Source organism: Grammomys surdaster, unplaced genomic scaffold (genome assembly GCF_004785775.1).
Source record: "Grammomys surdaster isolate TR1022 unplaced genomic scaffold, NIH_TR_1.0 243, whole genome shotgun sequence".
NCBI classification, from domain to species: domain Eukaryota; kingdom Metazoa; phylum Chordata; class Mammalia; order Rodentia; family Muridae; genus Grammomys; species Grammomys surdaster.
Genome location: NW_021604688.1, coordinates 1,475,417 through 1,489,827, shown reverse-complemented (window position 1 = coordinate 1,489,827; position 14,411 = coordinate 1,475,417). Strand labels below are relative to the sequence as shown.

General features: G+C 44.4%; 1 protein-coding gene across 1 annotated transcript in view; it reads right to left on the bottom strand.

Moving 5' to 3' along the window:
• Dsg2 (desmoglein 2) overlaps nt 1-6,562 on the bottom strand; it is a 43,536-nt gene extending 36,974 nt beyond the window's left edge. The window contains exon 1 of the mRNA XM_028774846.1: nt 6,503-6,562. Coding sequence (XP_028630679.1) covers nt 6,503-6,562 — 60 coding nt within the window. The remainder of the gene's footprint in view (nt 1-6,502) is intronic.
• Nucleotides 6,563-14,411: the final 7,849 nt, after the last annotated feature.

Genomic DNA, 14,411 nt, shown 5'->3' with positions numbered 1-14,411 from the left:
TGTCCTGGAACGCACTCTGTAGACCAGGCTGGCCTCGAACTCAGAAATCTGCCTGCCTCTGCCTCCCAAGTGCTGGGATTACAGGCGTGCGCCACCACCGCCCAGCTGAGAGATAGTCTTAATTGTGTGAAAATCATCTGCAAACATGGTTCTGTGGAACTTGCAGAGGCAGAAGGTACTTCCTGCTGGGAGGGAGAAGGTGGCAATGGGCATGGCTTTGGAGAAGGTGCAGAAGATAGGAAAAAGGAGGAAAGCCATAGATCAAAAGGCACAGAGCTTCGAAGGCAGGCAGCACAGTGTCTGTCGTCTAGGCCTTCCATATGATGGTGGTGAGCACAAAATCAGACAAAGTGGTAAGGACCTTTGCTTATTATGAGGGAGCCTTTGAATGGAGGAATCTGCCACTGTGTTTTTGAAGGATTTTCTGGTATTACAAAAGAGGCAGGAGACAGTTTGAAGATTAAAGGAATAAGCCAGGAGAAATGGAAGGAGAGGTGGGCAGTCCTAATCGAAATGGGAAGGATAGGTGGAGGGCTATCCTTGCCAGTGCCCTTGGCATGGGGATGGCACAAGGCAGCAGAGAAGGACTAAGGTTTACAGGCAAGTGTCTGGATGGCTGAGGTTTTCAGACTGCAGCTATGTTAAGCTAAGATGCTGGAGAACGGATTAGGGAACAAACAGTGAGGGTGCCAGGTCAGTGATACCCAGCCTGGCCACCAGGTGGCTTCCCAACCTTCTTACTCATGATTCTGGGGTCTGTACCCTCTCAGCTGCCAGCACCTACTCCCTTCCCAGCGTCTAATCCCACATGCTGTCTCCCAGTGAGACACCCACTGAGTACTATCCTTTCAACCTGTTTGCTAGAAAAAAATGGGGTGATGGGTGGAACCCTCTGGAGCCAAGAGTCACAATAAATCATTCCTTCTGTCTGTTGCTTCTGTTGGCATGTTGTTCACAGCATGAAGCTAACCAATGTGCCTCCCCAAAACGCCCACTTGGCAAAGAGCCTTTTGGCCTCTTCTGTTAGTTTGGAGGCCAAAGACTTCCATCCTATCCATCCTTCTGCTTCACATCCTATGTTAAGACAACGAGGACTCTTCTAGGTCCCACGAGGGACCTTCAGGCCTGAGCATAGTCCTCTCCTCCTAGACCCCTTCCTCTTCCTGCCATTTCATCAGTTTATCATTATTCTCCTGTCGTGTCTGGGACACCCAGGGCTGGCATAGTTGCTCCTTCTGTACTTTGTCAATTTCTACTCTTCTATGTAGCCAGTGGAAAGTTAGTCATTCCATTTTGCCATTACAAGACTGTAAGCATCCTGTGGGCAGGATATGTCTGCCTTTGCTACAGACTCCTTGTGTTGAGCACACTGCCTAGCACTAAGTGGTTGTACATAGTTAGTTTTATTTTCTTATAGGCATTTCTTATCATGACTGTGATATACATCCTGGAAACCCAATTTCCTGCGTGCTAATTATCAAACTTACCTATAAAAAAAGCTCAATCAGTTTTAAAGTAAAAATGTTTAATGTCATACAAGGTATATTTCTGGAATGTAAGCATGAACTAAGTAAGGACAGGGAGATGTCTTTCATCACCGACAGAGCATATGGTTAAAAAGTGCTTCAAAGAGGCTGAGCTTTGTGGCAAACACGGACAAAAAGCTGTGTTAACGGGAGGCTAAAATACATCTAAATCTCGTTTGTGCTCTAGGTTTGGGGGAGTGGAGAGCTGGCTCAGGGGTTAAGAACACTGCTGCTCTTGCAGAGGACCTGGATTTGGTTCCTAGAGCACAGCATGATGCTTCACAGTTGTCTGTAACTCCAGACCCAGAGCACCCAACGCTATCTTCTGGCTGCTGTGAGTACTGCATGCCTGAAATGTGCTTACAGTACACGCAGGCATAACACTTGCACATAAAATAAATAAATCTTTAGATGCCAATTTTTAATAGAATTTGACTTTTTTAAAAAAAGTATTAATTCAGAGGCCAGAAAGAGCTCAGTAGTTTAGGTATTTGGTGCCAATCCTAGTGTTCTGAGTTTGACCCCTGGAACACACACTATAGAAGGAGAGAATGCTTGAAGTGGTTCTCTGACCTTCACATGCATACTGTGGTATACATGTTTACACATACGAACATACACATAAATAAATAGAACTCTTTGAAAATGTAAAAGTATCAATCCAAATATGGCTAATTAATTAAGTAATTAATAGACAGGTTCTAGCAGTGTAGTTCAGGCTCATCTGAAATTTACAATTCAGGATAGCCTGGAACTCAAGACCCTATTTCCTTGGTCTCCCAAGTACCGTGAGTGTGGGTGTGTACCTCCTTGCCTGGCTCTATTGTGTTTCCCCCATGTAGACATGTGTGTACTTTCAAATGATTTGGAAAATGTAGACCACTAATCTCATTCTTACACTAGGGTCAACTGGAGTTTCTGTAAAAGTATCTTTTGACTTCAGCCTTAAAAACTCGAGTTTAGCTTCAGAATCCCTCACCATAAGGGAGAATTTAGACTGACAGCCTCATTTCTCAGGTAAAGTACTTTGACTTAAATTTACAGCTAAAGAAAACTGTTACAATTGTTATTTTTCCATCTATTAATTTTTAGAAACCAAAACACATGAGATATCCTTTAATCCACAAATATCTGATTATTCTTCTGAGTGCCAAGGTTTAGCATGCAGTTTCAGTTTGTACTTTATTCTTAAATCTGTACAACTTTGTGGCATACTGTGCACAATTATCTAATTGCTGGTCATGTGTGCAGCCCAGTTGTTACACTGCATCCCCTAAGAGGAAGTGTTGAAAGGTAATGATTCTGAAACAAAGTTATTGGAAACACGGGTCTCTGCAGATTTAGCCAAGCCTAGCTGAGGCTGGACCTTACTCAGTGTAACTGGTGTCCTCAAAAGCCAGGACACAGACACACAGAGGGGGATGATAGCCATAGGTAACAAAAGAGAAGCTGCCATGTGAAGATGGGAGACTAGAGTGACACGTGCACAGGGTGTCAGGGACAGTCTCCCAGCTGTCAGAAGCTAGAGAGAGGCATGGATGGATGCAGGGAGCAGGGCCCACCGTCCGGCTATCCCAGCTCTAGAACTGGGAGATGGTAAAGGAACATCTATTAAATATATTACCTCAGGACTATAGGCTGAATTTCAATCCATAACATGAAGTTTGATTTTTTATTTAAGGCAAAATTGAGATATGATCAGAAAATTTCTCTTCCTCCTACCATCCACAGAAACCTATCCTTAGAATGGCTTAAAATATATACAATGCATTGCATTACAAGCCCAAGTATATTAAATAATCTGAAGTTCTTTTAGAATTTAAGAACTAAAGATGTTACAGTAACTTCACATATTTTGCTATTGAAATGCTTAGTGTCTACTAAAGTCTATTTAAAATAAATGGTATTTTGAAATACCAAATATATTAAAATATTGACCCATACTGTGAGAATACCACGGGTTCTGCTAATGTAGTCACACCGCCACAACTTAAGGAAATGGGAAATCTCAGGTAGAGAATAGTGAGAAGACGCATGTACGTAAGTCCTTGCATTTGGGAATACATGTGTGTCTAAGTCCCTGCATTTCTAGAAACCACCTGAACTCTGTCTGCGGCTGACTTTATGGCGGAGGGATCTAGATGAAGAACACTTGAAACGGAAGACTCTCGGGTTTTATTCAGAAAACCTTTTGTCATTTTGACAGGTAAATAAATGTAAGAGACATTAAACAGTTACTTTGTGGTGTGCTACGGAGGGGACAAGCCAAGACCATTAGCAGCTCCTCTGCAGGCACAGTGCTCAACACGTGGGTTCAGCCACTCTCAGCTGAGCACCCTTAACTGAAAGGTTTGGGACACACAGGCTTCGGCAGTTTTACAAAACCAACATATGTGCAGACTTTATTGACAAAGCATCTCCAATCTAAAACTCCAGCCTGAAATCCTAACTTCGTGGGCTCCACCATGCTCAAGAAGTTTAGGATCTGAGAGCACGTTAGCACCACCTATACTCATGACACTTGAAGGAGCCCATGTCTCCGCTACTTTCCCTGTGGCACAGGGATTTTGTCACAGTCAGTCATATTCAGTCTCTGGTGTTTAGTTTCTAGATCTGTATGGATGGCCAGGGGTGAGGTACAGACGAGTCTTCTTATGCATTCCAGTCACAGCACTCTCTAGACTGTGGAAGGGTTACTGTGGCTCCTGTCCTGTGACCACAGGTAAGGCAGAGCTCCCTCAGTGGCTAGAATTGTGGCTTTGAATTTCCAACAGCTCAAAGTGGTGTAGATTTCCTCAACTCTTTTACTCCATGTACAGTCAAACTATAATGTTCTGAAATAAATCCCTTTTAATGTGTGTTCCTGTGTGTGTATTTGTGTGTGCGTGCTCGCTTGCACTTGCTCGCTCGTGCAAGCACGTACATATGCATACACGTGCGTTGGTGACTGTGTGTACACTTGTGCAGGTATGGAGGCAAGAAGTTAAACTCACTGTTCCTTAGGCGCCGCCCACTTTGTCCCCAGAGACAGGGTCCTAAGCCTGGAGCTTGCCAAGCAGGCTAGGCCACCCAGCCATCTAGCCCCAGGGACTCTTCCTGTCTCTGCCTCCTCAGCACTAGGACTACAAGGGTGCACCTCCACGTGAACATTTTACGTGGGTTGTGGGAATCGACCTCAGGTCCTCCTGTCTGCAGGGTAAATGTTTCAGCAGCTGAGCTCTCTAGTCCTGAATTTTTTCCCCCTTCTGGAACAGGCTAGAGTAAATGCTGTTACATGGGGCTGAACTGACCAAACTGGTACAATTTACATTCTTTCCTGTGAAGGACCCACCACTTCCCATCTTTTACACAAAGCACCGCCATCAACCACAAACTGGGAGCAGAACGCTGAAATGCCTACTCTTCTCAATAGGTCACCACACCCTTTCAGACTGTATCAGGAAAAGCACTGTACAGATACTTAGAGAATCGCCTAAGGATTCTGCTTCATTTTAGAGGAGTAGCCCATCACCGCCTAATTAAGAAAACACACATAAAATGCTAAAACGGAAAGCCCAGACTCACCGTTCCTTCGGGAGTCTATGAATTCGCTTATTTGCTATATATGTGGAAATTAAAGGGAGTTTCTTTTCTTACATGGAGAGAATTTATACTGAACCTTCTAGGCAAGCCAAGGGCTGTTGGCTTGGTATTCCCCTTAGCTAGGAAGCAACAAGAGGAGGGGATGAAGTTAATCCTCAGGTCAAAAACAAAGCCCAAGATTATGTCATAGAAATATCTCATGAAAAATGACTTCAACAACATGGGCAAAGCAAAACCAAACAGCATTAAACAGGCTGGATCAGTGGCCTGTAGTTCCTCGTTACCAAGCTGACTGTGGAAAGAATGGAAATCTTTGGGTTGAATTTACTCATCTTTCTTCTGTGTTTCCTTTAAAACAAACTTACTGTTTTTCTCCACCTGTACCACCCGACTCCAGGATCTCAGTCCCCATTTCTTTTCTCTTTCTCCTACCTTAACTCCTCTCTCTCTCTCTCTCTCTCTCTCTCTCTCTCTCTCTCTCTCTCTCTCTCTCTCTCTCCCTCTCCCCCTCCTCCTCTTCTTCTTCCTCCCCCCCCCAATAGAGGGAATATGCTTACCTTTTAAATTTCAATCATGATGTAAGAAAACAGGGTATCATTTTGTATCTAATCTCTTTGAACCTATTTATAAAGTTTCTGCGATATGATCCCACAATTTATCAAAACCAAGTTGGCAAATCTCAGTAAGTCTCAACAGGCATTCCTGAATTATATGCAATTTCGTTAGCAAACAAACATAGCCATTTAAAATCCAAGTAAAGCATAGAAACCAAACGTACAGAAAGAAATCTAGACCTTTGATCTGAACCTTGTGTCTAGCATGGAAAACCCTTTCTTTAAGTAGACCATCCCTTTGTTGATTGTGGCTTCGATTTCCCTCCTAAATTATAAACAATTTTACATACGTTTATTTAAATACCGGGGAAGTACTAACAGCTCAGGAAGGTAACCAAAGCATCTTAGAAGTAGAACTTTAAGCTCTGTAAACAATACTTTTAGAGTAGGCGTTTTTAGTTGTCATTGTTCACTCTAGGAACTCGGGTCCTTCCTGGTTTCCCGGTTCACTGACTATCAGTAGCTACAGGAGCTGGAGGCTGCTGTAACTTTAGCGAACTTGCTAGAGGGTGCCCGTGGGGCTTCCTAGTGCCTCGGTGTTTCTCAGAAGGCTCCGAACAAAGCCTTGGGCCCCTCGGAAGAGGGTTCCCTGGCCAGGGGCTCACTGCACCCACAGATCCCAGTTAAGAAAGGTCATTGGGACCTGAGTGTGACGGTCATGGGGATAGAGTGAGCGCGCGCGTGGGTTCTGCCCACCCTGCTCGCCCGCCGCAGGTTGCTGTCCCTGCCGTGGGGACAGCGGCGCCTTCCTGGCCGGGGCGCGGGGGTCACTGCACTTACCACCGCTAGCAGCTGCAGCAGTAGCAGCAGGGCGCACCGGCCGCCCGGGCTCCGCGCCATCGCCTGGTTCCGCCGCGCCCTCGCCTCCGGGCCTCGCCGGCGCCCCGCGGATCCTCCTGGCCAGGTTCCCTCCCGGGGCCACCCTTCTCCGCCTCTGCCCGGCCCGGGGTGCGGTTCCAGGTGTGGCCGGGTCCGAAAGGGTAGCCGTGGGCTCGGCCGCAGCCTGGATGGAGGAGGGGAATGCGCTCACTCCGCGGGGAGGTTCGAGGCAGTTCCCGCCCTCCGCACCTGGGGCCGGTGACGTCCCCCGCAGGGGACCTTGGGTGGCTGGCCCCGCCCCGTCGTGTCCCTTCCTCCTCTGGGATCACCTCGACTGGAGAGCCTTCTAGTTACTGTCCAGACCCCAAGACAGAGGATCTAAGGAGCGGGGCTCAGGGAGCCCGCGATGGAAAGGCTGCTGTGATAAAGGGCTGGTGTTGCGGGAATGAGCGCACGTGACGACTTAGGGACACTCGGGCCACGCGGCGTGGGGCCTGCTGTTGCGAGCGAGGCCTCAGTAGTGTCTTTTTAAAGGCCCCTCGCCTCTTCTCTGTGGCTCTTTTCAGCAGGTTTGTAACTTTTCTGGCTTAGCGAGGAGACAGTAGAAGACTCACAGCAGGGCCAAGAGGTGACAGGTTTTTGATCTGTCAGAGATCAGAGGTTAGAGATGTCCAAACATTGGATTACTGTACGAATAAAATTAGAAAATTTGTATGAATCTTTCAGCAGTGGCCAGCACTTAAGGACTCAGTGATAGTTGTTGAAATTAAAACACTATTTTTGCAGGAGTGAGTAAACGTTATTAAATTGAACTCTGTTATTGTTGTTGTTACTATTATTTAGACGTAGTCTCTCTTGGTAACCAAGGCCGACCTCAGACGTGAGATCCTCCTGCTTCATTGCCTAGCTCTGTGATTACAGGTGTGTTACCAGGCCTGTTTAAACGAACTCTTGAAAAGTAGACACTGAATGTGGGTGTCCAGACGCTGGAGTTAACCCAGGTTGGAAAAGTCCTTTGTTGCATGTAAAAAGAAAAATATTATGGAAAACACTCAGGTACATTTTAACATATGTGAATTAAAACTAATTAATGTTAGTTATCTGCACAAATATATTTGAAATGAACACATTATAGCATCTAAAGAAATGTGTTTTCCATAATTGTTAGCTAATGGGGGGTGATCTTTGTAAGTTTTAAATTTTACATCCTATTAACATTTCTGCTTATTTCAGGTTGATATTACAATAGTGGAAGACCCTCTGTGCCATAGAGGGCTTACAGGAAACAGGCAAGACCAATTTATCACTAAATTTAGCTCAACTAGCTGAGTTGTGTCTGAATTTCAAGCTGACACATTTTTATAATTCAGTACCATCATCATTGCTGATGTTGTTAGTCCTTTTCTCTCTGCGTCTGCTTTGAGCTGAGAAGCATATCCTCTTATTTAGAGTTTAGTCACTGGCAATCTTTCTCTGTTTTTTACATAGTAGCTGGTTGGTAAATGAACTGGGGACTAGGTTTGGCTACCTACACTGCTTGGGGTCCTCAGCAGTGGATGGACCCACTCTGCTCACTCCCATGCAGAGGGAAGATTGTCTTTTAGATTTTACTCCTTCCCTTTGAACTAGATATGGGTGCTAGCATAACCTGTTGGTAATTCCCATTCCTCAAAATGCTGGAAGAACTCCTTATTCAAGACAGCAGGATTTACCAAAGTGTGTTTGCAAACCTTCTCAGGAAGCTTTCTCTGTGTTCCGTGTAAAAGAGTGCTCTTGCCTTTGAGCCCTGAAGACACGTATTTATACTTCATTATCAAAACTGCAGGAGCTGTTTCGTAATGAAGATAATTGTAGCTTCCAGTGTAAGAAATAGCTAATAAGATTTTATTTCTGTTGAATTATTCACCAGCCTCTGGGGACCGTCAAAGTCAGCTTCAGGCAGTATTCCTTCTATAAGGCATCTGTCCCAGGACTTGAGCAAAGGTGTCAGTCAGTACCCTCACCACATGAAGCCATCAAGTTTCATCCTTGTATAATTAATTTCCACTTTACCAACTCTAAGCACAGGGATCAGCTGAAGGGACTTTCTGAGAATCAGATAATTCATATCTGCCTCTGTTGCCCCTTATTTCCTTATGCTGGAATGGGGTTAAACTTATTTAATAAATCTCTGCAAATAAAACCAAGTGTGGTCATTTCCAATGAAGCAGTGAAAATGGTTTTTTGATAAATGGAAATGTTGATAAGATGTGAACATTTTACTTTCCAGACTCCCTACCTAAAGTAGTTTAAGATTAGGATACACACATTATTTTCTTTAGATGCCTATAACACATTAATTCAAAACATATTTTGTTCAAGTAACTGTATTCAAATACATTAGAGTTGGGTTGGAGAAATGACTCAGTGGCTAAGATTGCTTGTGGTTCCTGCAGAGGACCTGCCTCTGTTTCCCAGCACCTGCATGCTGGATCACGACCATTTTTAATTCCAACTCCCAGGGGTCCATCTCAGTCTCCTGAGCCCCCTGCCCCCATTTCACTGACAGAGAAGGATTTCCCTGTCTTGATTCCACTTCTCTAGAGCAAGTGTGTTCATTCCTCACATGTCACATGCATGCCATAGCGAATGGTGGCCTTGTCACTTGGCCACCCAAGCCGGACCCAAGGTATCATCCTTAAGGTCCCGTTTTCAGGTCTTTCCATGTCCTCGGTGGTTGTAATCACAAGGAATCCCATGCCTTGTATGCAGTAGCAAGTCCTGTGATTTCATCCAGGTCAACTGCTGTACCCATTGCTCTGTCTCAAGAATGTAAGTTGCATACATGCAAGGACCATTTGATATTTGTAGTAGGCTCAGCCCTAGTCTCAGATTCATACTGGATGACTAATAAACATTTGTTGGACCAAACCTACATACCAGAAGGAATTAATTATAAATGAAAAATGAATATAATAGAGGAAAATTCATTGTGAATGAATTGATAGATCTAGTGAGGAAATGCTGGTCTGTGATTTGTGTTTCTTGTGTGTGTGTGTGTGTGTGTGTGTGTGTGTGTGTGAGAGAGAGAGAGAGAGAGAGAGAGATGAGGAAGAGAGAGAATGCATTCACATGTATATGCATGTGATTTGTGTATGTGTGTTTCCTTAGTAACCCTGCAGCCAAACAGAGATAGCAGGTGTGAGTCAGGCTGTGGAGTGTCCAGGCTGATGGTTAAGAGCTCTAAGTATCCAGTACATCTATGGAACTGAGTGTGACTGGGAGGGGAGGGAGAGGGTGAAGCTGGAAGAGTCTAGGAGCCAACTGAGAACAGAGTTCATCACCCGGAAGGTAGAGAAGTTAGACAGAATTGCCCTTTCTCTCAGTTCTGGTGAAGGAGCCATGTCCTCTGCACTGGAGGCCAAGGTGTGCATGTCAGACATTGATAGCTGGACCCTGAAGCATCTGGATTCTCTAGTTTGTTGGACAACAACCAAATGCAGGTTAAGGAGTGAGAAGAAAACACAGGCTAAGGGAATAGCCTGCAATGGCAAGCTGGGCAAGTACTGTTTGCCTTTCTGAGTTAGTATCACAGAGTGGTTTAGCCAGCAGGGTGTCCCTGTACCCTGGAGGCAGGCACAGCCCTGAGTACAGTTGAAGACACTATCATTTGAGAGGAGTGATATAGCCTACCGCAATGAGTCAGTGTCTCACTGGACAATTACCCACACCTTCTTCTGTGTGAGTCATTGCACTACCTAGGACCCATGACTGTCGGTACAGAGTCCCTGAGCTTAGATGGTTTAAGAAAATTGTTAATGTTGGTCATGAAGTAGAGAAGAAATAGAAAAAAGTGCAACAACAACAACAACAACCAAAAAAGGCAAAGAGGGGTTTGTGCAGTGGGGTGTGTGTGGAGGGGCAGAGTCTACTCTTGGGTCAGAGTAGAGTTTCCACTGTGATCCAAATGTGACCCTGTTGTTTTGAGGTGTTGAAAAAGGCCTGGGAAAGCCCAGCAAGGTGTTGGTACCCTCCCAGTCTGGCACTCCCTCCCACTGAGTCATACCGGAAAGCATTTGGCTGACCTTGACTTCCACTGAGTGTTATGAGAGCGTTATGTCACGGTGATCCATTGTCCATGGTCTGCCTGTGGCTCTGCCACCACAAACGTGGCCCCTGTGCTCCACCTCAGAGCTTCACCCTCAGTGTCCCCGTATCCTTTGAATAATTCTGTGCAAAGTTTATTTATTCATTCTTGACTTTCTTTGTTCTCATACTTTCTCTTCTTGATGAAGTCCTTCCCTGATCCATGGTTTGACAGTTGTCACTGCCCCTCCTCATGCTGCCTGTGTCATGTTTCTCCTTGGTCATCACATCCTAGCAGACTGTATGGAAAAGGGATTTATAGAGAGGAGGGGAGGTGCAGGGAGACAGTCCAGAGGGGTCAGCAGTAATGAGAGCCATTGAATGCATCCACAAAAATGAAAAAATAACCAGCTTAATAAAAAATTAAATAGGCCCACTCACTCAGTAAATATTAGGTAAATGTGCGGAAGGTGTGTGTGTGTGTGTGTGTGTGTGTGTGTGTGTGTGTGTGTGTGTGTAGTAAGGACAAAATGGGAAAGAGTAGGAGGGTATTGGCTTCCTGGATCTTATGGGTAAGCTCTCCAAATGGGGGAGGGGTTGTGATTGAACCTAGTTCCCTTTGTCAAAATTCTCTGATGTCTCCATTTTTTCAAAAATGCTTATGATACTGGAACACATAGAGGCCACCAGAGAGCATCTCTATGTCCTCCAAATATGACCCTTAATCGACATTGCCCACTTAACAAGACTTAGTATCACCATGGAAACACACCTCTGAGTGTGCATATGAGTGTTTCCAGAAAGATTTCACTGAGGAAGGAAGCCTCCCCCTGAACGTGAGCAGCACCTCTTTACAGGCTGGGGTCCTGGACTGAACTGTTACCTCTGCTCCCCTCCTGGGGACGACCGACCGTCTGGCCAGCTGCCTCACTTCCACACCTGCTGCAGTGCCTTCCCCACTGGAGAGACCACACTCTTACACTGTGAGCCAAAACAATCCGTCCCTTAAGTTGTGTCTGTCAGATATTTTTTTACAGCAAAGAGAATGGTAACTAATACCTAGGAGGAAAGAGTGAGAAAACAGGAACAATCTGGAAAAGCCCCCTTCCCTCTGGGGCCAAGCAGAACAGAATTTTATTACAGGAATACTAGGAAGGTTGATCCACTCTTGGGGAATCTGCGGCCTTCATTTTGTCCTGGGATTGTTTATGGGAATTCTTAGAAAGATAAACGCACCAGCCACGGTCAGGAATGACATGAGAGGACGGTGTCCTTGACTGCTGACAGGAGCCTGGAATCCTTCTGTGAAGTGACAGGGTGTGCAGGGTGTTGTGGGAAGCCAACTGCAGTGTTTACAGAAAGCACCAAACAGAAACCACACTGACTGAAGATGACTAATGGGACCATAGAAACACAGAAAGAAACCCCTAGAGGACAGAAAAGACATTTCTTGGCTATTTTATTTACTTCACAGAAACAAGTATAATGAAATACAAAGTAATCAATCAACCATCAACCACAAAACATAAAGAACAAAAACAAGAAACCAAAACAATACAGCAGACATGCAGAATCTCAAAAGTAATCCACCCAAGGACTTAAAATGCTTATTTTAATCCACTTTAAAGACAGTTTAAAAGTACGCAAAAATGAATATGATCGTTTAATAATTTTAATGCCATCTGAGTTCATATAATGATTTGTTGACACTCAAGTTCAGAAGTTGGTTAGACTCTTTGCTAAGATATTTTGAGTGCAGCTAAGGTCATGCAACACTGATGTTTCTTCTGGGAGCCTAACAATTCCAGACTGTGTGACTTGTATGCTCCAGGTTTGAGTCTGGGCACTGAAAACAAAAATGTCACTGGCTTGCATACTTGGGTAGAGGTAGGAGGTGGACTCCACCAGAAAATGTGTGTGGAGCCTCTGTGTGATCTTGTCCTTGAGAAGCAAGAGCTTGTGTTTCTACAGGGACGACAGTAGAAGGCATCGCTGCAGAGGTCATGTGCATGAGCTGTTCTGACGGAAACGATATTCTTGATTCCAGTTAGATATTGTGAATGGCAAATTATCCCGATTCAGCAAGCAAAGGTATTTGAAAAACCTCAGAGCAGGGAAGTAGTAATTTAGTCAAATCCACCTCTGTAACAAACAGGGAATGGGACCACAGAACCAGCCTTTCATGTACCGTTAAGGAGGACATCAGAACCTGTCCAGCATTTTAAGTGTTTATAAACAAGTTTGTTTGCATTGTCATGGCTTTTTTTTTTTTGAGCTAGTTTGGTTTTCATCACCTCTATTTCTTTCTCAAGGTAGAGATTTTATTAAAAGGAAATACATTCAAATGTAAAGCAACCAGTGAAAGAAAAATTTGATTCAGGGCCCAGAGATGTAGCTGTTGGTGGATTGTTTGCCTAACATGCACAGAGCCCCAGGTTGGATCTCTGGAACCACACAAGCCCAGTGCCTTGGTGTGCACTTCGGTGGTAGCATCAGGGGACCAGAAGTTCAAGGTCATCCTTGAACAAAGTGAGAAGCTAGCTTGGAATACATGAAACTTTTCTAAAAATGTCTGATACAAAAGAAATAAATGGGACAGCTTGCTTTCAGTGATTTGCACTTAACAGTCACATGTGAGGATATTGTGCTTATTTTTCAATACAATATGTAATGCTTACTCCAAACATGACTGAATCCCCTGAAATGTGCCCAGTCATTTAGCTGCGTAATTGTCTGTTAATTTTCTGCATACTTGTCAACCCCACCACCACCACTCTGCCTCTCCTAACTTCCGCTGAAGCATTATCTAAGTGATGGCCGACCTTTGGATCGAGTCCCAGCAGTTGCATGCAAATTCAGCCACGATAAACCTGAGCCCATCAGCAAAACCCTCTTGTGATTAATTTTCCAATGGTTATGTAGGAGGAAGAAAGTCTGCCACTGTTTTTTATTTCTTAACATTGGGATTAGAACTGTCATCTAAATTAATTGATATCAAGTGAACAGGTTAGGCAGAGTGGTACTCCAGGGAAGCCTTGGAGTTGAACAGACTGAAATCTACTTGAGCCTGTTTGTGAAGGACTTCTCTGTGGTCGCTAAGAGCAACAAGAGGCGTTTCCATTGGTTAGCGTTGCAAGACAGTCAGCCTGTCTCAGATTTTCAATAGATGCTGTCTTGAGAACAAGGTAAGGGTGTGTAACAGAAGACATAGTTGTCCTAGAATACACACCTTGGGATTTCACTCCATAATTTGGGTGAGACATCAAAAATGACCAAATGACCTGCTTATCCTGACAGAAGATAGTGAAGTCTTTATGTCCCAAACCCTGGTAGCGTTTAGCCAGCTGGTTAGAATATGAGAGCCAAGTTACGGGTGGTTTTTGTTTTGTTTTGTTTTTTTTTTACATAGTGGTGATCCTATACGGACAGATATCAAGTATATGCTTTATTTGTTCTTTTGTTTTTAATTTTTGAAATACTCTACTATATAGCCCTGGCTATCCTGAAACTGTGTAAGCTACATAGATCAGCCTTGTCTCCAACTCACAGAGATCACCTGTCTCTGCCTCCTGAGCACTCAATCAAAGGTGTAGCCATCACTCCCAGCATAGGATTTTATTTTGAGGCAGGATCTTTTGTAGCTCAGATTGGACTCAAATTCAATATGTATCTGAGGATGACCAGTTCTTAAATCAGCCATTGACCAGCAAGTTGTCCCTCAGTCTTATTTTGAAAACACATACATACACACACACACACCCATATATATGATATATAATCCATGGCTGGGTGGTGGTGGTGGCGG